The sequence below is a fragment of the Pinus tabuliformis genome, chromosome 6 (assembly GCF_031772625.1).
Source record: "Pinus tabuliformis cultivar Carrire ecotype Pingquan chromosome 6, CPIR1, whole genome shotgun sequence".
Taxonomy (NCBI): domain Eukaryota; kingdom Viridiplantae; phylum Streptophyta; class Pinopsida; order Pinales; family Pinaceae; genus Pinus; species Pinus tabuliformis.
In genome coordinates this window covers 1,604,011,115-1,604,034,665 of record NC_142292.1, presented here as the reverse complement: position 1 = coordinate 1,604,034,665, position 23,551 = coordinate 1,604,011,115, and the positions used below count along the sequence as shown (strand labels likewise).

The following is a 23,551-nucleotide window of genomic DNA, read 5'->3' as shown; positions in this document are numbered from 1 at the left end:
CACAATTACACCATTGTTTTTGGACAAGCGTCCCCGGAAAAACCCAACTTGGGAAAATTGATGCAAAAACTGAGGGTTTTATTATTATGCAATAGTTTATGAGTACAAATCTTTAGATGCCCAAACTGGCAATTTGATATAGACAATAAACTGGCAAAGAGGTAGTAAGAAAAATCTCACATTGTCACTAGCAATCTGAATCTGACCCAGGCTCTGGATGGCTAGCCATACGATGTCTTTGCGTAGTCTTTGCGTCAACGTACATAGGTTTGTGTCACAACCTCTAGGAATTGTGTCTCCTCCTCTGATCTTCTGTTGACTGGAACTTCGACCATCTAGCCCTTTGATCTCTCACCCCGACTTCCGGCTCTAGATCTCCACTGCTCCCAGCAAAATTACGGACTCCCTCCGAAGCTCTGTGCTGCCTCTCTGAAGCTCTCATTGCCTTCTCTGCCTTGCACTCTCCAAAACTACGAAAATCCCCTCCGGTCTACTATCCTTGCCCCTCACTGCAAGAAGATTACTCGATCTCTCTCCGGCAACTCAGTGTTGCTACTCTTGAGAAATTCAATCTCCATATCTCACTATCTTAGTTTTTTCTCCAAGTGCCCATCAAGCACCAATGGCCAAAATTAAAACATAATCAAAGGCTATGATTAACTGGGAGTTGATCCTTATCTTCTTCTAAAGATTCACACTATATTTAAGTAATACCCTTTAATTAATCACATTTCCTAAGTTTAGACTTAGGAATACATTAAAAATGATTAATTATTTTCATTAAACCATCTCTAGGTGGAATTTTCCCAAACGATTTTTTGGTATTGGAGAATGCATGTGTCTTAGCCTCTCTGCAAAATCTCGAGGCTAGAGCACATCCGATGCTACATAAATCAATAGATATCCCTTCATTCTTTGATATCTTCAATTTATATAGATCAGATCTAAGTGATATGATCTTTCTTATTGCACTTTCAGAGAATAGTTCTACCAACTTATCATATATCTCTTTTGATGTCTCCATCTTGACTATATAGGGAATGAGGGGATCTTTGATAGATTCCATAAGAGTCTTTTGAGCCCTTAGATCCCTTTCCATGTATTCAGATAATGCTTGATCTTCGGATGGTTTGTAGACCTTTCCATGGACATGATCAATGACTTCATTTTCTTTGAGGACTAAGTCTATCCTTCTTTTCCATGCAAGGAAGTTCGATGACGCAACGAACTTATATATCTCCTTGCAATATGAAGTCATTTTACTAGATTAGATTATAGAAGAAAAAGGTACTTGTTAAGTGAAGATAGAATCTTCAAGATGATCCCTTTGTTGATGACGATTGATTAAGATATCTTAATGCTTCTTGAATGATCTTCTTTTAAGGATAAGGAGATCCTTGCTTCAATGAGGGGGAGTCTACCTTGGAACTTTCTGAAGATGATGAAAATGCCTTTAGCCTTCTAGCCTTCAAGATACTTCGACTTCTTCGGTGGTGAATAAGTGCAGATTAGATATGCTTCTAGGGTTTCGACTTTTTCTCTGCGTCCTCCTTAATGATGATTCCAAGACTCTTGCTGAAGTAGATTTCTTTGATCTAGGGTTTTGGTATGATGTGGATCTTGAACTTTTGTTTTGGTAATCTTCGGCTCATTTTTTATCCCTTTCTGGAAACTTGACCCTTGAGTGTCTCTTGATTGAATGCCCCTCCTTGACTTAAGCACCTGAGCTCTGATACCATGTTGAGAAATCTAGGGCATCAATAGAGAGGCGATTTCTCTATTATGATAATTGCTTGCGAGTGTCTTTTTACTTCTTGATTATGATCTTCTCTTCTTATGTTATTATTGTGTTATTTCACCAAGACAATTACCAACTCATGAACAATACATAGACAAGAGACACAGTATATAGATTGTCGGCCAGGGCCAAAACCTCTCTCTTTGAGAGGAAAACCCAAACAAATTCTTCTTATAGTACTTTCAATTGACGAATACCAAGACCATGACAAGGACCCTTGACTCTAGATCCCTTCCAAGACCAAGTCACAAGCATCCTCTTCCACGCTGCTCATCTTCTTCCTCTTCTCTGCTTCCTTCCAAATTTTGGCCTCTCCTTGTAGTTCTACAACTCCTTTCTTGACAGCAGGAACCCTAGATCAGATTTACCTCTTGAATAGTCTCCTCCTTGAAGGAGACTCTTTCCTCTCTTTACTTGGCTTCCTTCAGCGAAGATCTTTACCCAAACAAGTTCACCTTTATGTGACTGCAATCTTCAATCTTCCCTTTTCTACTTCGAACCTGCAATTCTCGAATGTGTGAGGGTAGAATTAGCCCAAAACAATCGTCCAATGATGACCCTCTCCTTCGCTATCTTTCCTTCCTTCTTCGTTGGCTTTAGGACTCTTTCTAAGATGATTTGCGCACTTGAGGTTGGAGACTTGCTTCACCAAATTGTTTTTTTTCAAATGAGGCTGAGCATGGGTATATATAGTTGTTGGTTCGTGATTGTTTATGCCAACATGTTCCCTTGGAGTAGGTTGACTTCATCTTCTAGATTTTTCCTTTCATTGTAGGCCGACTTGAGTGAGGGCTAGTGACAAGGTCTTGGAGGGTGACTTACAAAACAAGTTTTGACTCTTTACAATGTGTAACATGCCTTCATTACATGACAATGACTCTTTAGACTTTTATGACTAGATGACAATATCCCTAAGGGCTCTCAATGGGAGCCTTAACTAAAAATAAAATCTCTTGCTCATGAAACCCATGATGCAAGTATTACAATAATTTTATTTTTCTTATTTTCATCTATTACAACAAATCATAATTACATGTCATTATGAAGACCGAACCTAGTTACACTTTTCAACACAATCTAGCTTTTGTGTCCCTCTCTGCACATAATTTGGCCTCCTATCTCCTGCCAATTCGGCAATAGAGAAATGCTAGAAAACTCTCCAGAATTTTGTTCCCAAATTCTTTGTTGCTCCCTCTCTGATGCTCTCTCTAGCTTAGACTGCACCCTCACTGAAGTTGTGAACTGGGTAGCTCGATCTACCTTAGATAATTCGCTCTCCCTTTTGTGTCTTTCTCCATCCCATCGACTTGCTCTTATAATCTCTTGCTAGAGCATCAACAGCCAAGCTCTAATCGTGATTGATGGCGCAGATCATCTTAGACTTCATCAAGTCACTTTCTGGAAGTCTCTAGAGCATAAGTTGATTTCCTCAATTAAGACCCATTAATTAATCAATTTTCCTAAGTTAGACTTAGGCATTTTTAGTTATTAATCAATTAATTTAATTGAGCGGTCTCTAAGTGTTTTCTCCTTAAACCTTTTCTAGGTTTTGGAGATCTCGTGTTCCTTAGCCTCTTAGACACAAATCAAGGCTAAAACACCTACATGATGCTACCTCAAATATATAAACAAACACAGTCTACCTAACCCATTTCTGCCTAGTTGGTCTTTGTGTTTCTCCCATTGGTTCTCTTTGGTTGTTGGTTCAAAGTGCCCATCATATTTGGGTGTAACTGACACAATCCACAATTTATTCATCTTTATATCATCATGCAGCATGCATGAATATTAGGTATAGTTTTCATTTTTGTTCGCATATTTGGAGTTTGTAACATTTGTTTTTATTCTTATAACTGAAATTGAATTCAACATTGTATAATTAATCCTTGTCTGCAAGTTAAAATTTGGAATTTGCTTCAATCTCCCAAAGCTTCGAAGACCTTGAGCAATTCATAATGTAATGTTATAACATGCTTCTCAAAGCTTCTTGAAGCTTCCAAGAACTGCAATTTTTAAACGTAACATTAGAAATTGGAGTTTTCTTCAAGAAAGGCACTCGTAGTATAAGAGTAGAGTTCATTAATTGATACTTATAACCACAAGAATCAGTGACAAGCATCCATTACCAAACACTGTAACCTTGCCTATAAGGAAACATCAATGATCGTTCTCATCAGTTTCTGAAACCAGAAAAGAAAACGGCAATACATGCAGCATATTGCATCAAAGCAACAAAAACATATTTAGCAATCTCATCATCAGCCTGCTGCCCAAAAACAGTAATCTCTCTCGATGAAGTCAGTTGAGTCTACAATATCAACATAAACAAAAAGTTGAATACTCCTAAATAGTAAATACTATGCCATTATGCTGATAAAGAGATAATGACAATGATTATGGCATCTAAAGGAACTTTGATTACACAATGCAACAAGGATAAATAACCACAAGAGTTTATCTGAAATATTTAAAATCCAGCATCCCATTTTTTAACAAGAAAAACAAAATTACAGATTGATGTCAAGCCATAATAAGACACCAGAGCATAAGGATATCTGCATTATACCAAATTTAAGCATAGGAGAGATAGAATAATCATAAATTCCCCCAAAAAAATGTGTTTGATATAGGATATACTTACATGTACTAAGAATACTAAACATCCTCACGAGTATTAAGCATCCTATTCAGCCAGTTCAATTGTTCGATGAGTTTATACATTGGCTTGAAGAATGGGAAGTTATCACTGCTTTTATTTGGGAAACGTTTTGTTAATAGCCAATGTAATATGGATTGCTTATCTTTTGTTGCTGACTACAATGCAAGTAAAATGCCTCTGTGACTGAAAGACACTTTAACAGATAAGCATCCTCAATCGCTGACTGAAGGTTGCTCTCATGCAGAGAGTTGCAATGGGTGGTAATGCCTGAAAAATCATTCCTGCAAACCATTCTTTATATTGAAGTTAGCAATTTCTGATGGTTACTCCAAGTTCATTTCTACTGTTCTACTTGATAAAGGTGCACTTTTATCTATTAACTAGCACCTGAAAAAGATATAGATTAAATCACCTGGTCGTTTTCTTTCCAGTCAAGGAACCCTCCATGCCCTCCAGTGTTTGTGAATCTGTACACAGGACCTGACACTGATGAAGAGCAATTAGTCAAGACATTCTAGGGGCCAAAACATAAGAATCAATACTCTGATAGTAAAATTCTCTGAATAAATTAGCACTGGGCACAGTTCCACAGAATGTTGTGTTAACAGCTCATTAATATAACAGTCAGTTTGGGAAGGACCATGGTCCTACCAGAAAGGAAATCAAGGCAATGGGCTCACAGCCCCACAGAGCTGTTGCCAAAATGTTCCTAAACAGACAACATGTGGATATCGCTCAGAGATTCTACCTTGATAACCCCCAATTACTGGATCTTGAGAGAGAAGAAGCGGGGTGTCAAGATCAATGAATCTGCACAAATCAGAGGTAGAATCATGATTTCCAAAAGAAATAAATACTGGATTATTACAAACACATCAACAAAACAAAAAAATTTAACCTGAAACAGCCAAGACCAGCAGCAAGATGGGCAGAAAAACCCATGGCTAGCCTGGTTTCAACCATGCCTCCAATCATCAATACAAGGCCCGCCTTTCTTGCCAACTTTATGATTTCCAGAGCTCCAAGCAATCCAACTTTGGCAAGTTTTATATTTATAACGTCTGCAAGACTTTCCTGAATAATTTTCTGTGCATCAAACACGCTTCGGCAACTTTCATCTGCTGCAACAGACACTCCATATACTTCCCTTGCTACCTTGCTTACATGTCCTAGCCCATCCCAGTCATCTCTTGCAACTGGTTGTTCAAACAAAATGGGAATAACTCCCATGTCTGGAAAATATACGAAAAATAGAATACAGATTTTAGAAGCTTCATAAAACTGAGACATATTGTAGAGAAATTTTAACAGGTCATATAAAATGATTATCACAATACAGTTGGTTTAAACACTGGAATATACTGGTTAATAAGGATTTGTATATAAACTTAAAAAAAACTAAGTTAAATTAACCAATAAGAATGAGGACCAATTCTCCTTCACCATTCTAGGTGCCCATCATGTTAGGGCTTTTTTAGTACTGTCTGGGGAAGTGATCTGGTTCAATGCTAGTCTAAATACTAATCACTGCAATGAACCTCTGAACAATATTCACAAGTTCATGTGATAATAGCCTAGATAATCCAATATGATGCAATGTGCACAAGAGAATAATCCAATGTTCCACCAAGTTTCCAGGACACAGCGACATGGGAGCAGGGAAGCGCTACCAATTCTAGGGAACATCATAGCAGACATCAGGGCCTCGGACACAAGGGAACCCACCCAAAATACTAAAATAGTAAAATTAAAATATATGAACACTGAAATATAAATCATGCAATCTGATACATAACAATGCACCAAAACGTACATGATAAATCATAAATGATACATGTAAAAATGTAACAACCACCTCGATGCACATTGCTACTGCCCATGCCTCTACCAAATATTTCATTAGCCCTAGCCACCATGCCCATGTTCCCTTCTAATGGCCATTCTGGAACCTGATCTAGGAGGTAACCTTGTCCTCCAACCAATGAAGCAGCGACTTTTCATGCTCTCATTAGATCTCTTGGCAAGCCAAACTCTAAGCATCAACATCCCAAGTTTGTGAAAAAGCTAAACTTGATTCCAAACCTACCTCAAGCAGCCCCTCAACACAAAGCTCTCGCACTGGCGGACAGAGGATTGATTGGGCATTTATGGGTCTCTGGCCCTCCTCGAAATCCATGGACATTCAGATGCAAAAGAACCGAATGGCTCTAATGAAAGGTAAACTCCCATATTTTTTTTGTGGGCAAGGGTTCTACACTTTTCACTTCAAGCTTAAGGAGGATCAAGAATCAAGATCTGATCTTTAATATTTCATGGTCTCAAGGGGGCTGTACCTCAACAAATGGTCTCCTATTTCTGACCTGGAAGTGGATGCCCCCTCAGCTATGCTAGTATGGGTTCAACTACTTCATCTACCTCTACATTGTAGGAACAATGAATCTCTTCTATCCATAGGAAATGCCCTCTGGAACTTACATTAATAGATCAGAGCCAAAGGCAGGTATGTTCACATGTGCCAGAATATGTGTAAAGGTTGATTTTGAGAAAGGTTTGCTAGAAGCAATCAGGCTAAATCTAGACAACTGGAACCATATTCAAAAGTTGGAATATGAATAGGTTCCTTTTAAATGCAAAAGATGCCATGAATATGAGCACTTTGCTAAGGACTATCTGAAATCTATTCCCATTCCAGCCACATCTAGAAAGGAGGATTAATGGAAAACTGTTTAAAAGAAACAAAAATGGGACCATCGATTCCTTCTCAATCTTCAGCACCCTCATCCTCAGCAACTCAAGCTGGAAAATCTTTAATTGTGGCCAATAGATTCAAGAGCCTATCCCAATCATAGCCTCTGATCTCTGTTCCTTAGGGGGAAGCAGCTCAACCTCGATCCTAAGAATCGTCCAAAACTCTTGCCAATCCTCTTGTTCCTTTGAAATCGGTATCAAATCCTTCCATCTTGGCCAAAACCCCTTACATCCCCTTTTCTAAATCCCAACTTGAATCTTTTATATCTCCCTTCCCCAAACCAATGATGGTGAGACAACCTGAGAAATCCTCATCACATTCAATAGGAGTAATCACAAGGGGAAAAGCTCAACTACTAGAGAAAGAAGAATCAAAGCCTAGAGGACGAAAGTATGCCAAAGAAGTTAACAATATATATCCTATAAATAAAAATAAGAAAAAACTACATGAGTCTTCAATCATCCATCGAAAGCATTCTTGGTGAAAGCGTGTTGGGTGGAAACAAGAGGTATAAACAAAAAATCCAGGACTGTAGAAGACATCAAAAGCAAATGGCAACAAAAAAAACGCATTTGTTGAATAATGTTAGTTGTCTCCTGGAATTATATAGGGCTAGGGAGAAAATACAAAGTGGATGTAGTAAGGGACCTTAGAAGATTTAAACAGCCCAACATTCTTTTACACCAAAAGATTAAATTGTAAGAAGCAGAAATGCTGGAAGTTGGCAAGAGACACTGTACAAGAAGTCAAGGTGTTGCAATCAATTCAAGAGGATCTTCAGGTGGCATCTGCACTATTTGTAACAATGCAGAGTTTGAGGCAAGCCAAATTATTGACTCCCGACAATGGATCTACACATACCTAGTAAACAAAGTGACCAGTAAGCACTTCAAGTTTTTTAGCATCTATGCTGCTGTGCATTACCGAGAGAAACAAGAGTATTAGCACACCCTTGAAAAAATGATAGAGGCAACTGATGTTGAATTTTGTATATTGGCTGGAGATTTCACTATGGTTTTAGCTCAAGAAGAAAAATGAGGGAGCATGGTTTGAGATCCATACTGAGAAAAATTATAAGATATAATGACAGACTGGGATCTCATTGATGTCAAACCAAAAAAGGCAAATACACATGGACCAATAGGAGAAATAGACCAGAACACATAGCCACCAGATTAGATAGATTCTTACTCCAGAGAAGATTTTTAGAAGAGGATATATCTTCCAATAATATACCTGCAATGGTTTCAGATCACAAAGCAATATGTTTATCGATCCATCAATCAAAACAGTTTGAGCCACTTCCCTTTAAGTTTAACCCACTGTGGTCGCAAGATGGGTAAGTAAGAGAAATGATAGATAAGGCTTTGAATACAAAATTTGAAGGGTTCTCAATTTCATTTGGGAGTCTAAACTCAAAGGCACAAAAGCAATGCTAAAAGATTGGGCAAAGACAGAATCGAAGGAACCAATGGCAAAGAGGAAAGAGCTCTAGCAACAACTATGGGATCTCCAAGACATAATGGGGCACTTTGAAGTCACGCGCTAGGTGCAGATAGAAGAAAAATGATTATATGGAGAATTATATCAAGCATCCAGAAAGGAGAGAACATTGCAGGTTGAGGTCTCAAAGTCTATGACTCAAGACGAGAGACAAAACAACTAGTTTCTTTCATAAATATACAAAAGCCAAGCAAAAAAGAAATAATGTATGTGAAATACAAAACTAAAATGGAGAGAAAACTATATATGTTAGGTCCCTATACTACTAGTGTAACCCCTTATTGTTATTAGTACAACTCCCTTATTATATTGTTGTGCCCATGTAGTCCCCATATTGTTATTATTGTGCCCCATAGAAGCCCACTATTGTTGTTATTGTGCCCTTACATTATTATTGTTATGTCGGCTCTGATTATATTATGACCCCTTAGACTCCTATATATAGAAAGGAGGTCTTGTCATTTGTGCAATGTAAAGGAGGTTGCCCCCTCGAAGAGGCTTATTTCTAAGGCGTTTATCTATCATTTCTATCTTTTTGTGAGCTCGTTTCATAACATTTGGTATCAGAGCTTTGGATTCTAGGGTTTCGCTACTCCAAACAGGTCATCGTGCGCTATAACTTTTTTCTTTGATGTTTTAGACGTTACAAAAAAAAACCCATTTGAAAAGAAATCGCGCTAAACCTCGAATCCGAATTTCAGATCTTTATGTGCTATATTTTCGGAGGTATGATCTGAGGAAGTTAGGGTTTTTGCAAGCTCCTGAATTTCATATAAAACAAGTTATCGTGGAATTTTCGCTATAACTCTTTCACTACAAAGTTTCAGAAGCTCAAAGAAAAACCCATTTGAGAAGAAATCGAATGAAACAACAGGTAGATCAACATCATAGTGAAAAATGTTTTGATGTAGGTGATTAGGTATTTTTACTGCTACATCTCAAGCAAGCTATTTATGAGAAGGAAATGCTGGCAATACTACATGCACTTAAGAAATGGTGACCTTACCGAATCGGAAGACACTTCAAGGTAAAAATGGATCATGATAGTCTTAAATACTTTTTAGAACAACTATTATCTTTAGAAGAACAGAAAAAATGGGCCACAAATATGTTGGGTTATGACTTTGACATCATCTATAGAAAAGGGAAGCAAAATTTTGTTGCAGATGCACTCTCAAGAAAGGATGAGGATGTGAAAGCATTGTTTTGTGCTATTTCTATTATCCAATCAGATTGGATAAACGAAGCAAGGGATGAATAGAAGAAGGACGAAGAAGTATGGCCACTCATTCAAAAGTTGCAGAAGATCCCAATTCAAACAATATTGCCAGAACTTGAAGAGGAAGGAAAAATCATATTGGAACCTGGAGCATTCACAGAAACAAGAAACCGACAGCTACGAAATCGATCAATTTCAGAGTATCTCATCAAGTGGAAGAACTTACCCGCTGAAGATTCCACATGGGAGGACAAGAATTCTGTACAGAAGCATTAAAAACTACCCAAGCATTGAGGACAACACTTTTTGAAGGAGAGGGGCATGTTAGGTCCCTATACTACTAGTGTAACCCCTTATTGTTATTAGTACAACCCCCTTATTATATTGTTGTGCCCATGTAGTCCCCATATTGTTATTATTGTGCCCCATAGAAGCCTACTATTGTTATTACTGTGCCCTTACATTATTATTGTTATGTCGGCTCTAATTATATTATGACCCCTTAGACTCCTATATATAGAAAGGAGGTCTTGTCATTTGTATCATCCAAGAATTGTTCATTTGTGTAATGTAAAGGAGGTTGCCCCTCGAAGAGGTTTATTTCTAAGGCATTTATCTATCTTTTCTATCTTTTTGTGAGCTGGTTTCATAACAATATATTTTGAGGAGATAAAATGGGAAGCCTTCTCCTAGCAATATAAAGAGCTATTCCTAGAGGAAGAGGAAGAAATTTCGATAACCATAGCCATAATGCTTAACGAAATTCCTCTCAGGGTGACATTCAAATAATGTAGCACTAGAAAAGGATATCAAGCTAGAAGAGGTTCTACAAAGTTATTTGTGGGCTGAAGCCTAACAAGGCCGCAAGACTTAATGGTTTTACCCTTTGCAAAATGCTACAATGGACATGTTACCACACAAACTAGCAAGGGGCATAAAAGGGATTCCTAAAGGGAAAGTACTAGATCAAAGGGCAACAATGGAGGCTTAGCCCACTGTCACCTCAGCTAAGACTCCCTACTCTTTAGGGACTTTTTCCAATGGGAGGAAACCCAATATATATAGAAGGTCGCTTGTGAAGGATAAATCAACCAATGGATATGAAGCGACCTTTATAATCCTTTTCCTAGAAGGGGCTTTAAGAATAGAGTTTTTTGGCTTGTCAAGTAAGGTACAAAGATTTCTAGGACAAGGAGGTGAGGACTTGAGGGTTAGGTTTAGAGGAATATGCCTTATGAAGGAGTTCCCAATCCTAAAATCCTTATTGAACTTGACTCCCCTAATATTTCTTGAAGATTTGACCTTTCAAAGGTGTGGGACCACACGAGACCAAGTGGACCCAGCCTAGGTTTAAGGGGAATAATCTAGCAACCAATGATGTTCTTAACCTAGACAAGGAGGGGGAAAAGGATCAGAGCAAGAATTTTCACTTGAAGGTGTTAAATTGATCTTATGAGGCACTAGCCTTGGGACCACAAGGGCAAAGTTTGATCTCGGAGCTAGGGCTTGGGTTATCTTACAACTCCACCGTCGGAATTGCTTCAAAATTGGAGGAGGCCTTGAGGACACACCAATGCAAGAGAGGCTAGGAGATTGAACCTTTTCTTGGAAAATGATGCCCTAGGAGACCCAACTTGGCTAGAACTAGAAGAGAGAGGGAAAGGTGAAAAATAGTATTCGTTAAGTGACCACCTATTGGAGAATCAGTGCCTTAATCCTTGGGGAGAATGGAGTCTAGGATAATGATGAGAAAGGATGTTGTATTTTAGTTAAGGAGGCCTTAAGGACTTCTTCGCTCAACCTTTAGGGTAAAAGGAAGAAACCTCAAAACTTTTATACTTCGCTTGGCAAAGGAAATGGCTTATCAAAATCAATTCCTTGATGGAATTATCCCTAGGAGATTTCATTCACATACATGGCCCAAACATTGAGAGATGCTATATAGAAACAATAATTCCACAAATTTGCAATGCAACAATTAGCCCTATTATAGCAAAAATCCCATTCAATGCATATGACAAAAGTAAAACAAGAATAACATTAAAAGTGTGTACTTCCATGTAATAGAACATATCCAACCATCAACATTTGACAATAAAGAAGCTGCAAGATAAAAATACTCCAATCCAAACATCAAAATTTATCCATGCTTCAATTCTTCATCCCAGAAAAAGTGTGAAATTCTCTAAAGAGAAGAGAGATCCAATCCAAAGTGATGATGAGAAAATGAACTCATCTCACTTGTATTTATACACTAATGAGTTCGAATTAGTCTCTTAGGCCTACATAAGCCCCAAAAATAAAATAATGTGCTAATAACCAACTTTTGGTGACAAACCCACCACACTAGCTCACAAATGAAATAATAAGCCCCTTAAGAGGTCAAATGATAAATAATACATGTCGTAGGGCCCTCCAAGAGGCCTAATGAGGTCTGATCTGGGTCCGGGTGTGACAAAGGACCCTTCCAAGACCTTTTACTTTCGTGATGTGTTAAATTGCATTTTTAAAAGAACATAAATAAATACATCTGCATGTTGTAAAGAAGAGGAACATGACAATCATCAGCAACATAAAACTCAAGACGTTGATAACAGAGCCTACGTCTCCAAGCCCCGGTGTCAAGATGGTGTAGGCCGCTGCATTAAGTGTTGTCAATAGTGATGATGTACATAGGTGGTGACATCGCTATCATACAAGGAAAATGCCCTCACGCAGGAGTGGCTCCAAGAGATGTTCTGCTACAGGAATTCTCAGTCAAAAGGACTCCTATCAATATGATATTATGACACAAATGCATGATGATAATGAACATCCCGCCAACATGGCATAAAAGGGATTTCAATGCAATCATACATGGTGACACATGAGTATCCCATCAACATAACAACAAAAGGATCTCAAACAAAACATGACGAATCATGACAACAAGTACATCCCACAAATGATTCTGCATCACATCAAGCAGGAATCATGAAAACAAGTAAGAAATAAGATCCCTCATCAAACATCAAACAGGGATCTATGCAGCAGGATGCATAGCAAAAAGAAGTACATGAACACACTGCATATACCTCACATCCAGGGGCCATCTGAAGAAAAGGATGTCACACTGCTGAAGTTGGCCGTACCCTCATCTCGCAACATCAAATTTCATGGAATGACTGCTCGCACATTGAATGCTGACACCTGCACTCCACTTTGAAAAGTGGTCAAAAAATGAAATGAGCAAATGGAAAATTTGAACATACCATCAGACTTGTGGTGTCGAATAGTGTAAAATCGACTGTCAAATTTCTGAATTCTGAGAAAGTGGAAATCTGGGGCTTAAGGAATCTTTTAGATTCCCCCTAGATTCCTCAAAGATTCCCTCCTCCGAGTCCTCTACAAATTGGTTGCTCAGATCAGGAAACTGACTGCGCCATCGGGTTTGTGTCGCTAAGAGGTGTTGGATCGACATAAAATTTGGACACTGCAAAAATTTCACCCTCCTGAGAATTTCGCCCAATCATGGTTCCACCTGTGTTTTTCTCAGGTTCATGGTTCCACCCTGCGATAAAAATTAATTAAAAAATTCCTCGATCCGTGTGGCTCTCTTAGCTCCTCCATGCTTGGGTGCACTGATGAAATGAAGGTTTATATAAATTTTGGTGGGCGGAATTATAAAAAATAAACGTTTGGCAGATTGGTATAAAGGCCGAGTAGTAAGGAAGAGGTCGAGTGGGCAAACCCCGACCCCTCCATATTAATACCCCTTTTGTTTTTAAAAACCGCATACATGATTTTTTTTAGGGGGTCGGGTCCGCATTCGGGGGCCCGCCCCATAATCCTCTGCAACCTTTAATTAAATTTGGATTGGCGTTTATTCAAAGGGTGGCATATTGCATGGAGGTTGGTACATGCGGGCGCATTTAATGTTTGTTGTACTGTGGGGCCGTTGCGTGGGCGGAGCCGGCCCTCCCGCCGGCCATGGTTCAACTCCCACCGGCCTCGTTTTAAGTGATGGCATATTTGTTTAGTGTGGTGGGGCATGGGCCGGGTCCACCGGAGGTGGCCCGCCCACCGCCCTTTAACGTTAATGTTGTAATATATATGCGGGAGTGGTTGGAGGGCTTGGCGGGGTAATGGCCGTCGAGCCAAACTTAACATTGATTTTTTGGTTTATGGTTGCAGTCAGCCGGCGGAGGTCATCGCCCGTCGGCCCTTTAAATAAACCTTTTTTTTGTAATATATTGGCAGGGTTGGTGGCCCGCCACCTCATATATATATATATATATATATATATATATATATATATATATATGTTTATTTATTTATATTTATTTTTATTTTTATTACAATAGGGTTAATTATCGATTTTGTCTAACATAAGGGTTATTAGACAAATTAAAGAGGCAACAATTTCGCTCGCTTTCGGGAGCTAGGTTTCATGCCTCGGGTCAGTCAAATTGTAGGACACTTAAACCTGGCCCACAGTGCAACTTTGACCAAAACTTTGACTGGCTCGTTCTCCCTCATACGAGCTCGGATTGACGATCGTTCGCACTACTGCGATCAGGACGACAAGATTTACACTATGGTCCTAGTTCGAAAGCATTCTGGTCACTTTGATTTTCGAGCTTCCATAAGCCCCCTTTGTCCTGTGTGCGTCTCTGGAGCCACTTGGATCAATCCTCCCCACTAAGGAGCTTTTGGTCCTCCAAAAGCATAAAAAATAGTTTGCAACTTCTGTGTACCTTGTCTACATCACAAGTGTCCTGAAAAGTCTCGCTTCCATCTCCTTCACCTTTGTTCTTCGAAGCCTTAAGCGATGAGCCAACACTGCCTGCAACATGTAGTACATTGTTTTTGCAAATTACATGTTTGACTTTCATGACCAATTAATGACCCATGCATCCCATATTTTCCACGAGTTTATAACACATACTCGGTGGTCAAGTTTACATCGAAATGAAAACAATACCTCAGCTATGAAAACAAGGCCAACGTATTATTGTTGCTCCAACAAGTGATGGAAAACACATCATTGCTGCAACACATGATTTACAAAGATAAGGCCAAACACTATTTTGTTTTGACAAGTGATGGAAACACGACATCACTTTCAGAGTTTAAAATGCAACACAAAATAAGATCGGACATCATTGTTGCTTAACAAGTGATGGAAAACACATCATCACTTTTACATTTTAAAATGCAACAAATGATTTACAAAAGAACGACCATGACAAGCTAGCATATCTAGAAACCATTTTTCACTTATCATTGTGAATGGGTCATCCCCCTGTGGCAGTTTTGCTTGTCAAACAATTGTTTCACCTGGTTCATGCACCGACACTTTGTCTTTAAGGCGTTGCTCTGGATGGGGTCTCCAACAGGTGGCTCTTTGATGACCACTTCTGTCGCAATGACTGCAATAGGTCTTCTTCCTCCAGATCTTCTTAACATGTTTATTTGCTTGCTGTTGAGAAGGTCTTTCACGCCTCATCCTTTTGTGTGTTGCCATTCTTTTCCAACACTTAGAAAATGTATGGTTATGTAATCCACAAAAGGTACATGTTTTTCGATGCCATGTTTTACGTTCATCATTAACAACATGATTATAATCGAAATGAACATTCGAATGTCGAGACTGGTTATACCTTTCCTTGTTGTCTCTGGTGTAAGTATGGCAATAAGAGCTTGCCTCAGCTCTTTCCTTGCCATGGGATGACGGGGATGTTTTCCCATCATTCTCTTTCCTTGACAATTTCGACGATGTCTCGGAAGAATTTGACACCTTCGAGCATTCTCCTTCGGTGTATCCCAAGCTTGTAAATCGATGTCTCTGCTCAACCTCCAATGGTTGAGTTATGCCTTGGTTATTAACACCAAGTTCTTTTTCCTCCTCGTGCCTCGTCCTAGTAAGGAGCCTCATGTTTGTCCCTGTAATTGGGATCTCCAAATCTCCAACAGAAATCATACTATGTGAAGACGAAACCAAAAGGAAATCAACATCTTTTACCTCCTCTGTCAATTTGGAAAGAACTGATGAGGGCTGCTCATCATCTGTTGTTGGTGGTTCGCTAGCTATCTCGATGCATTCCCCAACTTCCTTTCTGACATACCCAAGTCCTGCCTGACGGGGTAATTCCTCTACTTTGATGGGGTTGACAATGCCTTGGCCATTAATGCCCAAGCCTTTTCCTTCATAACCCATTCTCTTCAACAGTTTGAAGCCAAATCCTGTGGTATGATTTTCAAAAATAGTGAAATCATCATCAGGACACATACATGAATTTAGAGAATTACTTTTACCTCACATGGGTCGCGCTGCAGCTTTTCCAAAGGCCTCGTCCTTAGCTTGCAATTGTTGTAGCAAACTCTATTTTTCCTCTTTCTCTTCATGTAGACGCATCCTCAATTCAGTGTTATCTGTTTGAAGACTTTGGTTGTTGTGCTTCAGTTCTTCCAGGGCCTCTTCCGTTGCTCGCAACTGAAGCTGCAATCGCTCCTTTTCCTCTGTCTCTTTTTGTAGAGCTTCATACATTATTTCCACCCTTTGGGAAATTTTGAGCATGGTTTCATACATCGCCTTTTCATCCTTTGTCGTTGCACGTTCCATTGTTCATGCTTGCAATTCACAGCCACGCAAAGACCGCTCTGATACCACTTGATTCGGTTCCGGGTGTGACAAAGGACCCTTCCAAGGTCTTTTACTTCCGTGATGTGTTAAATTGCATTTTTAAAAGAACATAAATGAATACATCTGCATGTTGTAAAGAAGAGGAACATGACAATCATCAGCAACATAAAACTCAAGACGTTGATAACGGAGTTCGTCCAGGAGGGACTACGTCTCCGGGCAGCAGTGTCAAGATGGTGTAGGCCGCTGCATTAAGTGTTGTCAATAGTGATGATGTACATAAGTGGTGACGTCGCTATCATACAAGGAAAATGCCCTCACGCGGGAGTGGCTCCAAGAGATGTTCCACTACAGGGACTCTCAGTCAAAAGGACTCGTATCAGTATGACACAAACTCATGCATGATGATAATGAACATCCCACCAACATGGAATAAAAGGGATTTCAATGCAATCATACATGGCGACACATGAGTATCCCATCAACATAACAACAAAGGGATCTCAAACAAAACATGACGAACCATGACAACAAGTACATCCCACAAATGATTCAGCATCACATCAAGCAAGAATCATGAAAACAAGTACGAAACAAGATCCCTCATCAAGCATCAAACAGGGATCTGTGCAGCAGGATGCATAGCAAAAAGAAGCACATGAACACACTACATATACCACACATCCAGGGGCCATCTGAAGAAAAGGATGTCACACTGCTGAAGCTGGCCGTACACTCAATCTCGCGGCATCGAATCTCATGGAATGATTGCTCACACGTTGAATGCTGACACCTACACTCCACTTTGAAAAGTGGCCAAAAAATGAAATGAGAAAATGGAAAATCTGAATGCACCATCAGATTTGTGGTGTCGAATAGTGTAAAATCGACTGTCAAATTTCTGAATTCTAAGAAAGTGGAAATCTGGGGCTTAAAGAATCTTTTAGATTCCCCTAGATTCCTCAAAGATTCCCTCCTCCGGGTCCTCTGCAAATCGGTTGCTCAGATCAGGAAACTAACTGCGCCATTGGGTTTGTATCGCTGAGAGGTGACGGATCAACATAAAATTTGTCCAATTTGGACACTACAAATATTTCACCCTCCTAAGAATTTCGCCCAATCATGGTTCTGCCTATGTTTTTCTCAAGGTCATGGTTCCACCCTGCATTAAAAATTAATTAAAAAAATTCATCGATCCGCGTGTGCTCCCTTGGATCCTCCATGCTTGAGCACACTGATGAAATGAAGGTTTATATAAATTTTGGTGGGCAGAGTTATAAAAAAAAATCAGTGTGCAGATTGGTATAAAGGCCGAGTAGTAAGGAGGAGGTTGGGTGGTCAAACCTCGACCCCTCCATATTAATACCCCTTTTGTTTTTAAAACCGCATACATAATTTTTTTAGGGGGTCGAGTCCGCATTGGGCGGCCCGCCCCATAATCCTCCGTAGCCTTTAATTAAATTTGGATTGGCGCTTATTCAAAAGGGTGGCGTATTGCATGGAGGTTGGTACATGCGGGCGCATTTAATGTTTGTTGTATCATGGGGCCGCCGTATGGGCAGGGCCGGCCCTCCCGGCAGCCATGTGTTCAACTCCCAATGGCTCGTTTTAAGCGATGGCATATTTGTTAAGTGTGGTGGGGCATGGGCCAGGTCCACTGGAAGTGACCCACCCACAACCCTTTAACGTTAATGTTGTAATATATATGCAGGAGTGGTTGGAAGGCTCAACGGGGTAATGGCCACTGAGCCAAACTTAACATTGATTTTTTGGTTTATGGTTGCGGTCGGTCGGCAAGGGTCATGGTTCGTCGGCCCTTTAAATAAACTTTTGTTTTGTAATATATTTTAGGGGTGGTGGGGGTGGTGCCCCGCCACCTCATATATATATTTTTTTATTTTTATTACAGTAGGGTTAATTCTCGATTTTGTCTAACATAAGGGCTATTAGACAAATTAAAGAGGCAACAATTTCGCCGCTTTCGGGAGCTAGGTTTCATGCCTCGGGTTCGGTCAAATTGTAGGACACTTAAACCTGGCCCACAATCCTATGTGCGTCTCTGGAGCCACTTGGATCAAGGTCCATAGGTGCCATAATGAAGAGTAGGACCCTCAAAACTGATGGACAAAGGGGTGGCCCCTTATTCTCCAAACAATAAACCTGTGGTGCTTCCACTGGGTGTGCGAGCACAATAATAACCTAATGGGTCTCCAAATGAGTCGAAGATACTTGTAGATCATTTGTAAGGGATCTGATCATGGTGTAGGTGATGTCACATCATCTTACAAGTCCTGGGTCAGCTGCCAAGTACATGGTGCATCTGTGGGGCTGGATGGGCAAGAATGACCCAGGTGCATCTTTCCTCGTCCAATAGGTGAATCTCGAGCAATCTCTGAACATCCTCGAGGATCCATAGAGTGTTGTATACTACTGTGGAGACCAATGGCTCTCAACACATACCCTACATGTTCCAATGTAGCCCTCTGGAGGGTTAGGACCCCGTATAGGGAGACCAAACCCAAGATGGAGACCATCTGGAATCTTGCATAAGATCCAATACGTCCCCTAGCCTTCCAATACAACAAGTCATCAAATAAATTGAGTAAATTATTTTACAAATCATGGACCACAAGTGGGGACTTCATAATGGGCTTTGGCATGTGCTAATGTCTCCAAACTCCAAGGGTTAACCAAGAATCCTATTAGGTGGTTTCTACTTCTAAAGGGGATAATATGTTCAAGGGGATAGTATCCATGATTTGTAAACTCCTTTACCTGATTATTTTAATGACTGGTTGTACTGGAAGCTTAGGGGACACATTGGATCTTATGCAGGATTACAGGTGGTTTCCATTTGGGTTTGGTCTCCTTATACGGGATCCTAACCCCCAGAGGTCTACATTGGCACATATAGGGTGTGCACAAAGAGCCATTGGCCTCCACAGCAGCAGACAACACTCCACGGATCTTCATCGATGCTCAGAGATTACTAGCGATCCACTTTTGGGATGATGGTGATATGCTTGGTACATTATGCCCAACAGGCCCCCACAAGAGGCCCACACCCTTGGCAGGTGTCTTGGTGCTTGTACAATGTCATGGCAACATTCATCCACCACTTGGACCCTTGCAGAGGATCTACAGGCATCTTTCATTCATATGGAGGCCCATGGGGTCATTTATGTGCCCTTAGACCCATTGGGAGCACCACATGGACTACTACTTGGAGAATAAGGGGCCACCGCCTTGTCCATCATATTTCGAGGAATTTATTCCTCAATATGGCACTTCAGGACATTATTAGGCCTTTGGAGGGCCCTGCGACATGTGCATATTATTATTTGGCCCCTTGTGAGGCTTATTTTTACACTTGTGAGCTAGTTTGGTGGGCTTATCACCAATAGGGGTTTTATTTGCACATTATTTTATCATTTGGGGCTAATGTAGGCCCATAAGCTAATTCAAACTCCTTAGGAGGCTATATATTGATGTTATATACATTCATTTGGATCATCACTTGACTTGGGATCTCTCTAATCATAGAGAACTTCGCATTTTTTCCTTGGAGGATATTTTTTGGAGATGGATGAATTTTGACGCATGGATTTGGGCTATTTTTCTTGTCCTGGAGCTTTGTCTTGCAAACGAAATGCTGGTTGGATATATTCTATAACGTTGTAAGTAAATTTTGACGTTATTCTTGTTGCTGCATACTGCTAAAATTTGGGTTAGTTGCATAAATTGAAATGTGGAATTAAGCATGTTTTAGCTAATTTAATGTATGGGCCAATGTTATATGAATGAAATGTCCTAGAGATTATTTGTCTCGATAGATTATTTGTCTCGATAAGATTGCATCATTTTCTTTCACGTATAAATGCTTGAAGGTCATTTTTCTTTTCTTTCTCTCAACATTGGATGAAGCTAGCTTTTCGGACCTCCTTGATCAAGAAACCAAGTTCTTACTCATCATCATCCTTGACTCCATATCCCCAAGTGAATTAAGCACTTGATCCCTCATCCCTCTTTTTACCCTTTTCCCCTTTTCCCTAGGTCTAGCCCCATTAGGTCACCTAGGGCATCAATTTCCCGGGAATTGACCCAAGGAAAAATTTTGATCTCCCACAGGCTATTGCGCTGGTGGGTCCCCTCCCTCTCCTCCAAATTTGAGGCAATTCTAATGGTGGAATCTTCGGGAATCCCAAGCGCTAGCTCTAGGATCGAATTTTGCCTAGGCATCCCCAAGGTTAGACCTCAACTGGATCAATTCAACCTTTTGAAGCAAATATTCTTGTTTGGTCCTTCCCTTTCACCTTGTCCAGGGTAGGAACATCATTGGTTACTAACTTACTACATTCCATCCCCGAACCTAGACTGGGTCCACTTGGCCCCGTGTGATCCCACTTCTCAATAAAGATTATTTGTCAAGGACCATTTGGGAATCCAAGTTTCCCAAGGATTATAGGGATTGAGGACCTTGTCTATAAGCCTATTCCTTCTCCCTCGACCCTCCAATCCTCACCCCTTACCCTTGGAGGACCAAGTCCCTTGCTTAAAGAGCAAGCAAGTTCCATTATTCACTCCATCCTTGGGAAAGGGTTTCCAGGGTCACTTTCCACCTATCCATTGACATATACCTTACAAGTGATCCCTACACTACCGAGACTCCTTCCATCGGTAAAAGTCCATAAAGAGCAGGGAGACTTAGATGTGGTGACAATGGGCTAAGCCTCCACTGTTATCCTTAACCTAGCAGTTGCCCTCTTAGGAACCCCTTTTAGGCCCCCTGCTAGTTTGAGCGGTAACATTTTTGGTGTCGTTGTTGGGGACACGAGACGTGTGTTTTGTTCCCTATATGACATATTGACATATCATTCTTGGTGACTCCACTGGAAGAATGAAGCCCTAGTTCTTCAATGAGCTTTGAAGTTAATGCTTGTAGGGTGAAGCACGCATCTATCAGGCACCTCAATTCACCCTGGTGACTCCATTATAATCTTAATATGCAAAATCATAGAGGATGGAGATTTCTCTTGGTCCTATATTTGAAAAACTCAATAACCAAGACCTTGCTCACATAACTTGTGCTGTGAATATTTTGAATAACCTCATTAATATGAAAAGGAATACCTCCTCTGGGGATGACGAAGAGGTGGATCCAAGAGCCCCCATGTCACGCAAGAAAGAATGGATGAATATAGTAGGTCATGCAGGGAGGTAATAAGGGAATATAATTCTAATGAAGTTTCCTCTTGCTTATATGATGAAGAAGTGAAGCTTCATAAGATGAAATGTGAATATAAGGAGAACCCTACTAATGTTGTCCTCCTAGAAGCATACTACCAAAATCATGTAACAAATACCTTAGCCATTGTTCTTCAAGAGAAGAGAGGAAGAGAGGTTCCACTTATCGACCAACCAAGATGAAGATGACCTTGAGGATCTCAGTGATGAGCAGGAAGACGAGTCCTCGTCGAGGTTGCAGGATGGACAAGATGATTTTGAGTCCTCTCAAAAGCATCTCATATAAGAGGTCAATTGCATGATCTAGGAAAAATGGTATCTGATAACGAAATGATCTCCATTATTCTAAATGCATTGACTAATGAACAAGGTAACCTCATATCCACTAGGGAAGAGGAAACTATTCCATTCATCAAATTATGGTCTCTCTGCAAGGCAAAAGAAGACAGGTTGAAGATAGAAAGTAACAAAAGATCAGACAGAAGGGACCAATCAGTGACAAGAAGGAAAGGGAAATTTAGAAAGTTTGGTCCTCAAAAGAGAAAGAAGAACATGGCTAAGGAAAGATGCTATGGTTGTCAGAAACTTGGGCACTATAGAAGAGAGTGTCATAAACGTAAGAGGGACAAGGAAGAAGTCCATATTACTGAGGAAGTGAAAGAACTTGAGACAAAGAAGCTTAAGAAGGAAGAAGCAAAAAGATCTCTACTATGACTGAGATGATCTTCTTCACTAGAAGGTACTTTTCACTTGTAATTTATAGATAGTAGGATGCATCAGATTAGAAAATAGCATTGTGATAGAAGCATTAGGAGTAAGAGCTCTTGAATGGGAAGCAGAAAGGATGTTTTATTAACTACAAAGAATGGGAACTCTTGGCAACCTCATTGAAATCTCCAGTGATACTTATAGAAAGAAGTAGAGGTCATCATCAACTAGGGATCATCATACAAAGAGTCAATAAGGAAACATCTACCGGGTGAGGATATGAAAAATTCTCGAGTTTCTATGATGGAATCCTTATCAAAGGATTCACTGATCTCGAAAGGAAGCAAGAGTTTCATTAGGAATTCCAACTTGTGGGATTCAAGAGATGATGGTATGATGACATAACAGGAAAGTAGGTCTAAAGGATAAAGTTCTTTCATTCAAATGAAGCTGCTTCAGGAAGTCTGGATGACTGAAAGGAAAGATAAGGTATGTATGCTTACATAGATTATTATGAAAGTCATGTCATATGGTTGCAAGATAATATGGATCACTATTTCCATCTTGGGAAATATGATCAAAAGAAGAAGGGATCTCCTTTGAAAAATTGCAAAAAAACATAAGTCGCACTAGATGAAATCAACATAATATGTTCTCATATGAATCATGAAGAAGCTGACTACAATTAAGGAACTATGATTAGAAGCTCCTGGCAATGAAGTGTGTGAAAAGAAAGGAGGAGACCGTAAAATATGCAACAAAGATAGAACGCATTCAACATCCGAGACCAAGAAGATTTGACTAGAATATCTCCCAGAAAGATATGAAGGCTCTGATAGGAGTCAGAAAAAGATGGAGACCCTTGACAATGGATATCTTTGGGAAATGTGTCAATCTGCATGCAGGACACTGATACCTACAAGAAAATGTCATGATGAAAGACCATCACAAAGGTAATTTTGATTTAAGTGTTCATCTCTTATTTTTGAACTAATATCTGGATGGGCTTATGTAGGACTGCCAAAGGGAAGATCTGTGGATGACTT

The 23,551-nt window shown here is 40.0% G+C and overlaps 1 protein-coding gene across 1 annotated transcript in view; it reads right to left on the bottom strand.

The window, feature by feature from the left end:
• Positions 1-4,344: 4,344 nt before the first annotated feature.
• The window catches only part of CYP77A5P (cytochrome P450, family 77, subfamily A, polypeptide 5), a 147,548-nt gene continuing 128,341 nt past the window's right edge, over positions 4,345-23,551 (bottom strand). The window contains exons 4-7 of the mRNA XM_089429076.1: positions 5,356-5,689; positions 5,206-5,267; positions 4,870-4,943; positions 4,345-4,738 (exon numbers count right to left, since the gene is read on the bottom strand). Of these exons, the coding sequence (XP_089285202.1) occupies positions 4,733-4,738; positions 4,870-4,943; positions 5,206-5,267; positions 5,356-5,689 (476 nt within the window). The 3' untranslated portion in view covers positions 4,345-4,732. The remainder of the gene's footprint in view (positions 4,739-4,869; positions 4,944-5,205; positions 5,268-5,355; positions 5,690-23,551) is intronic.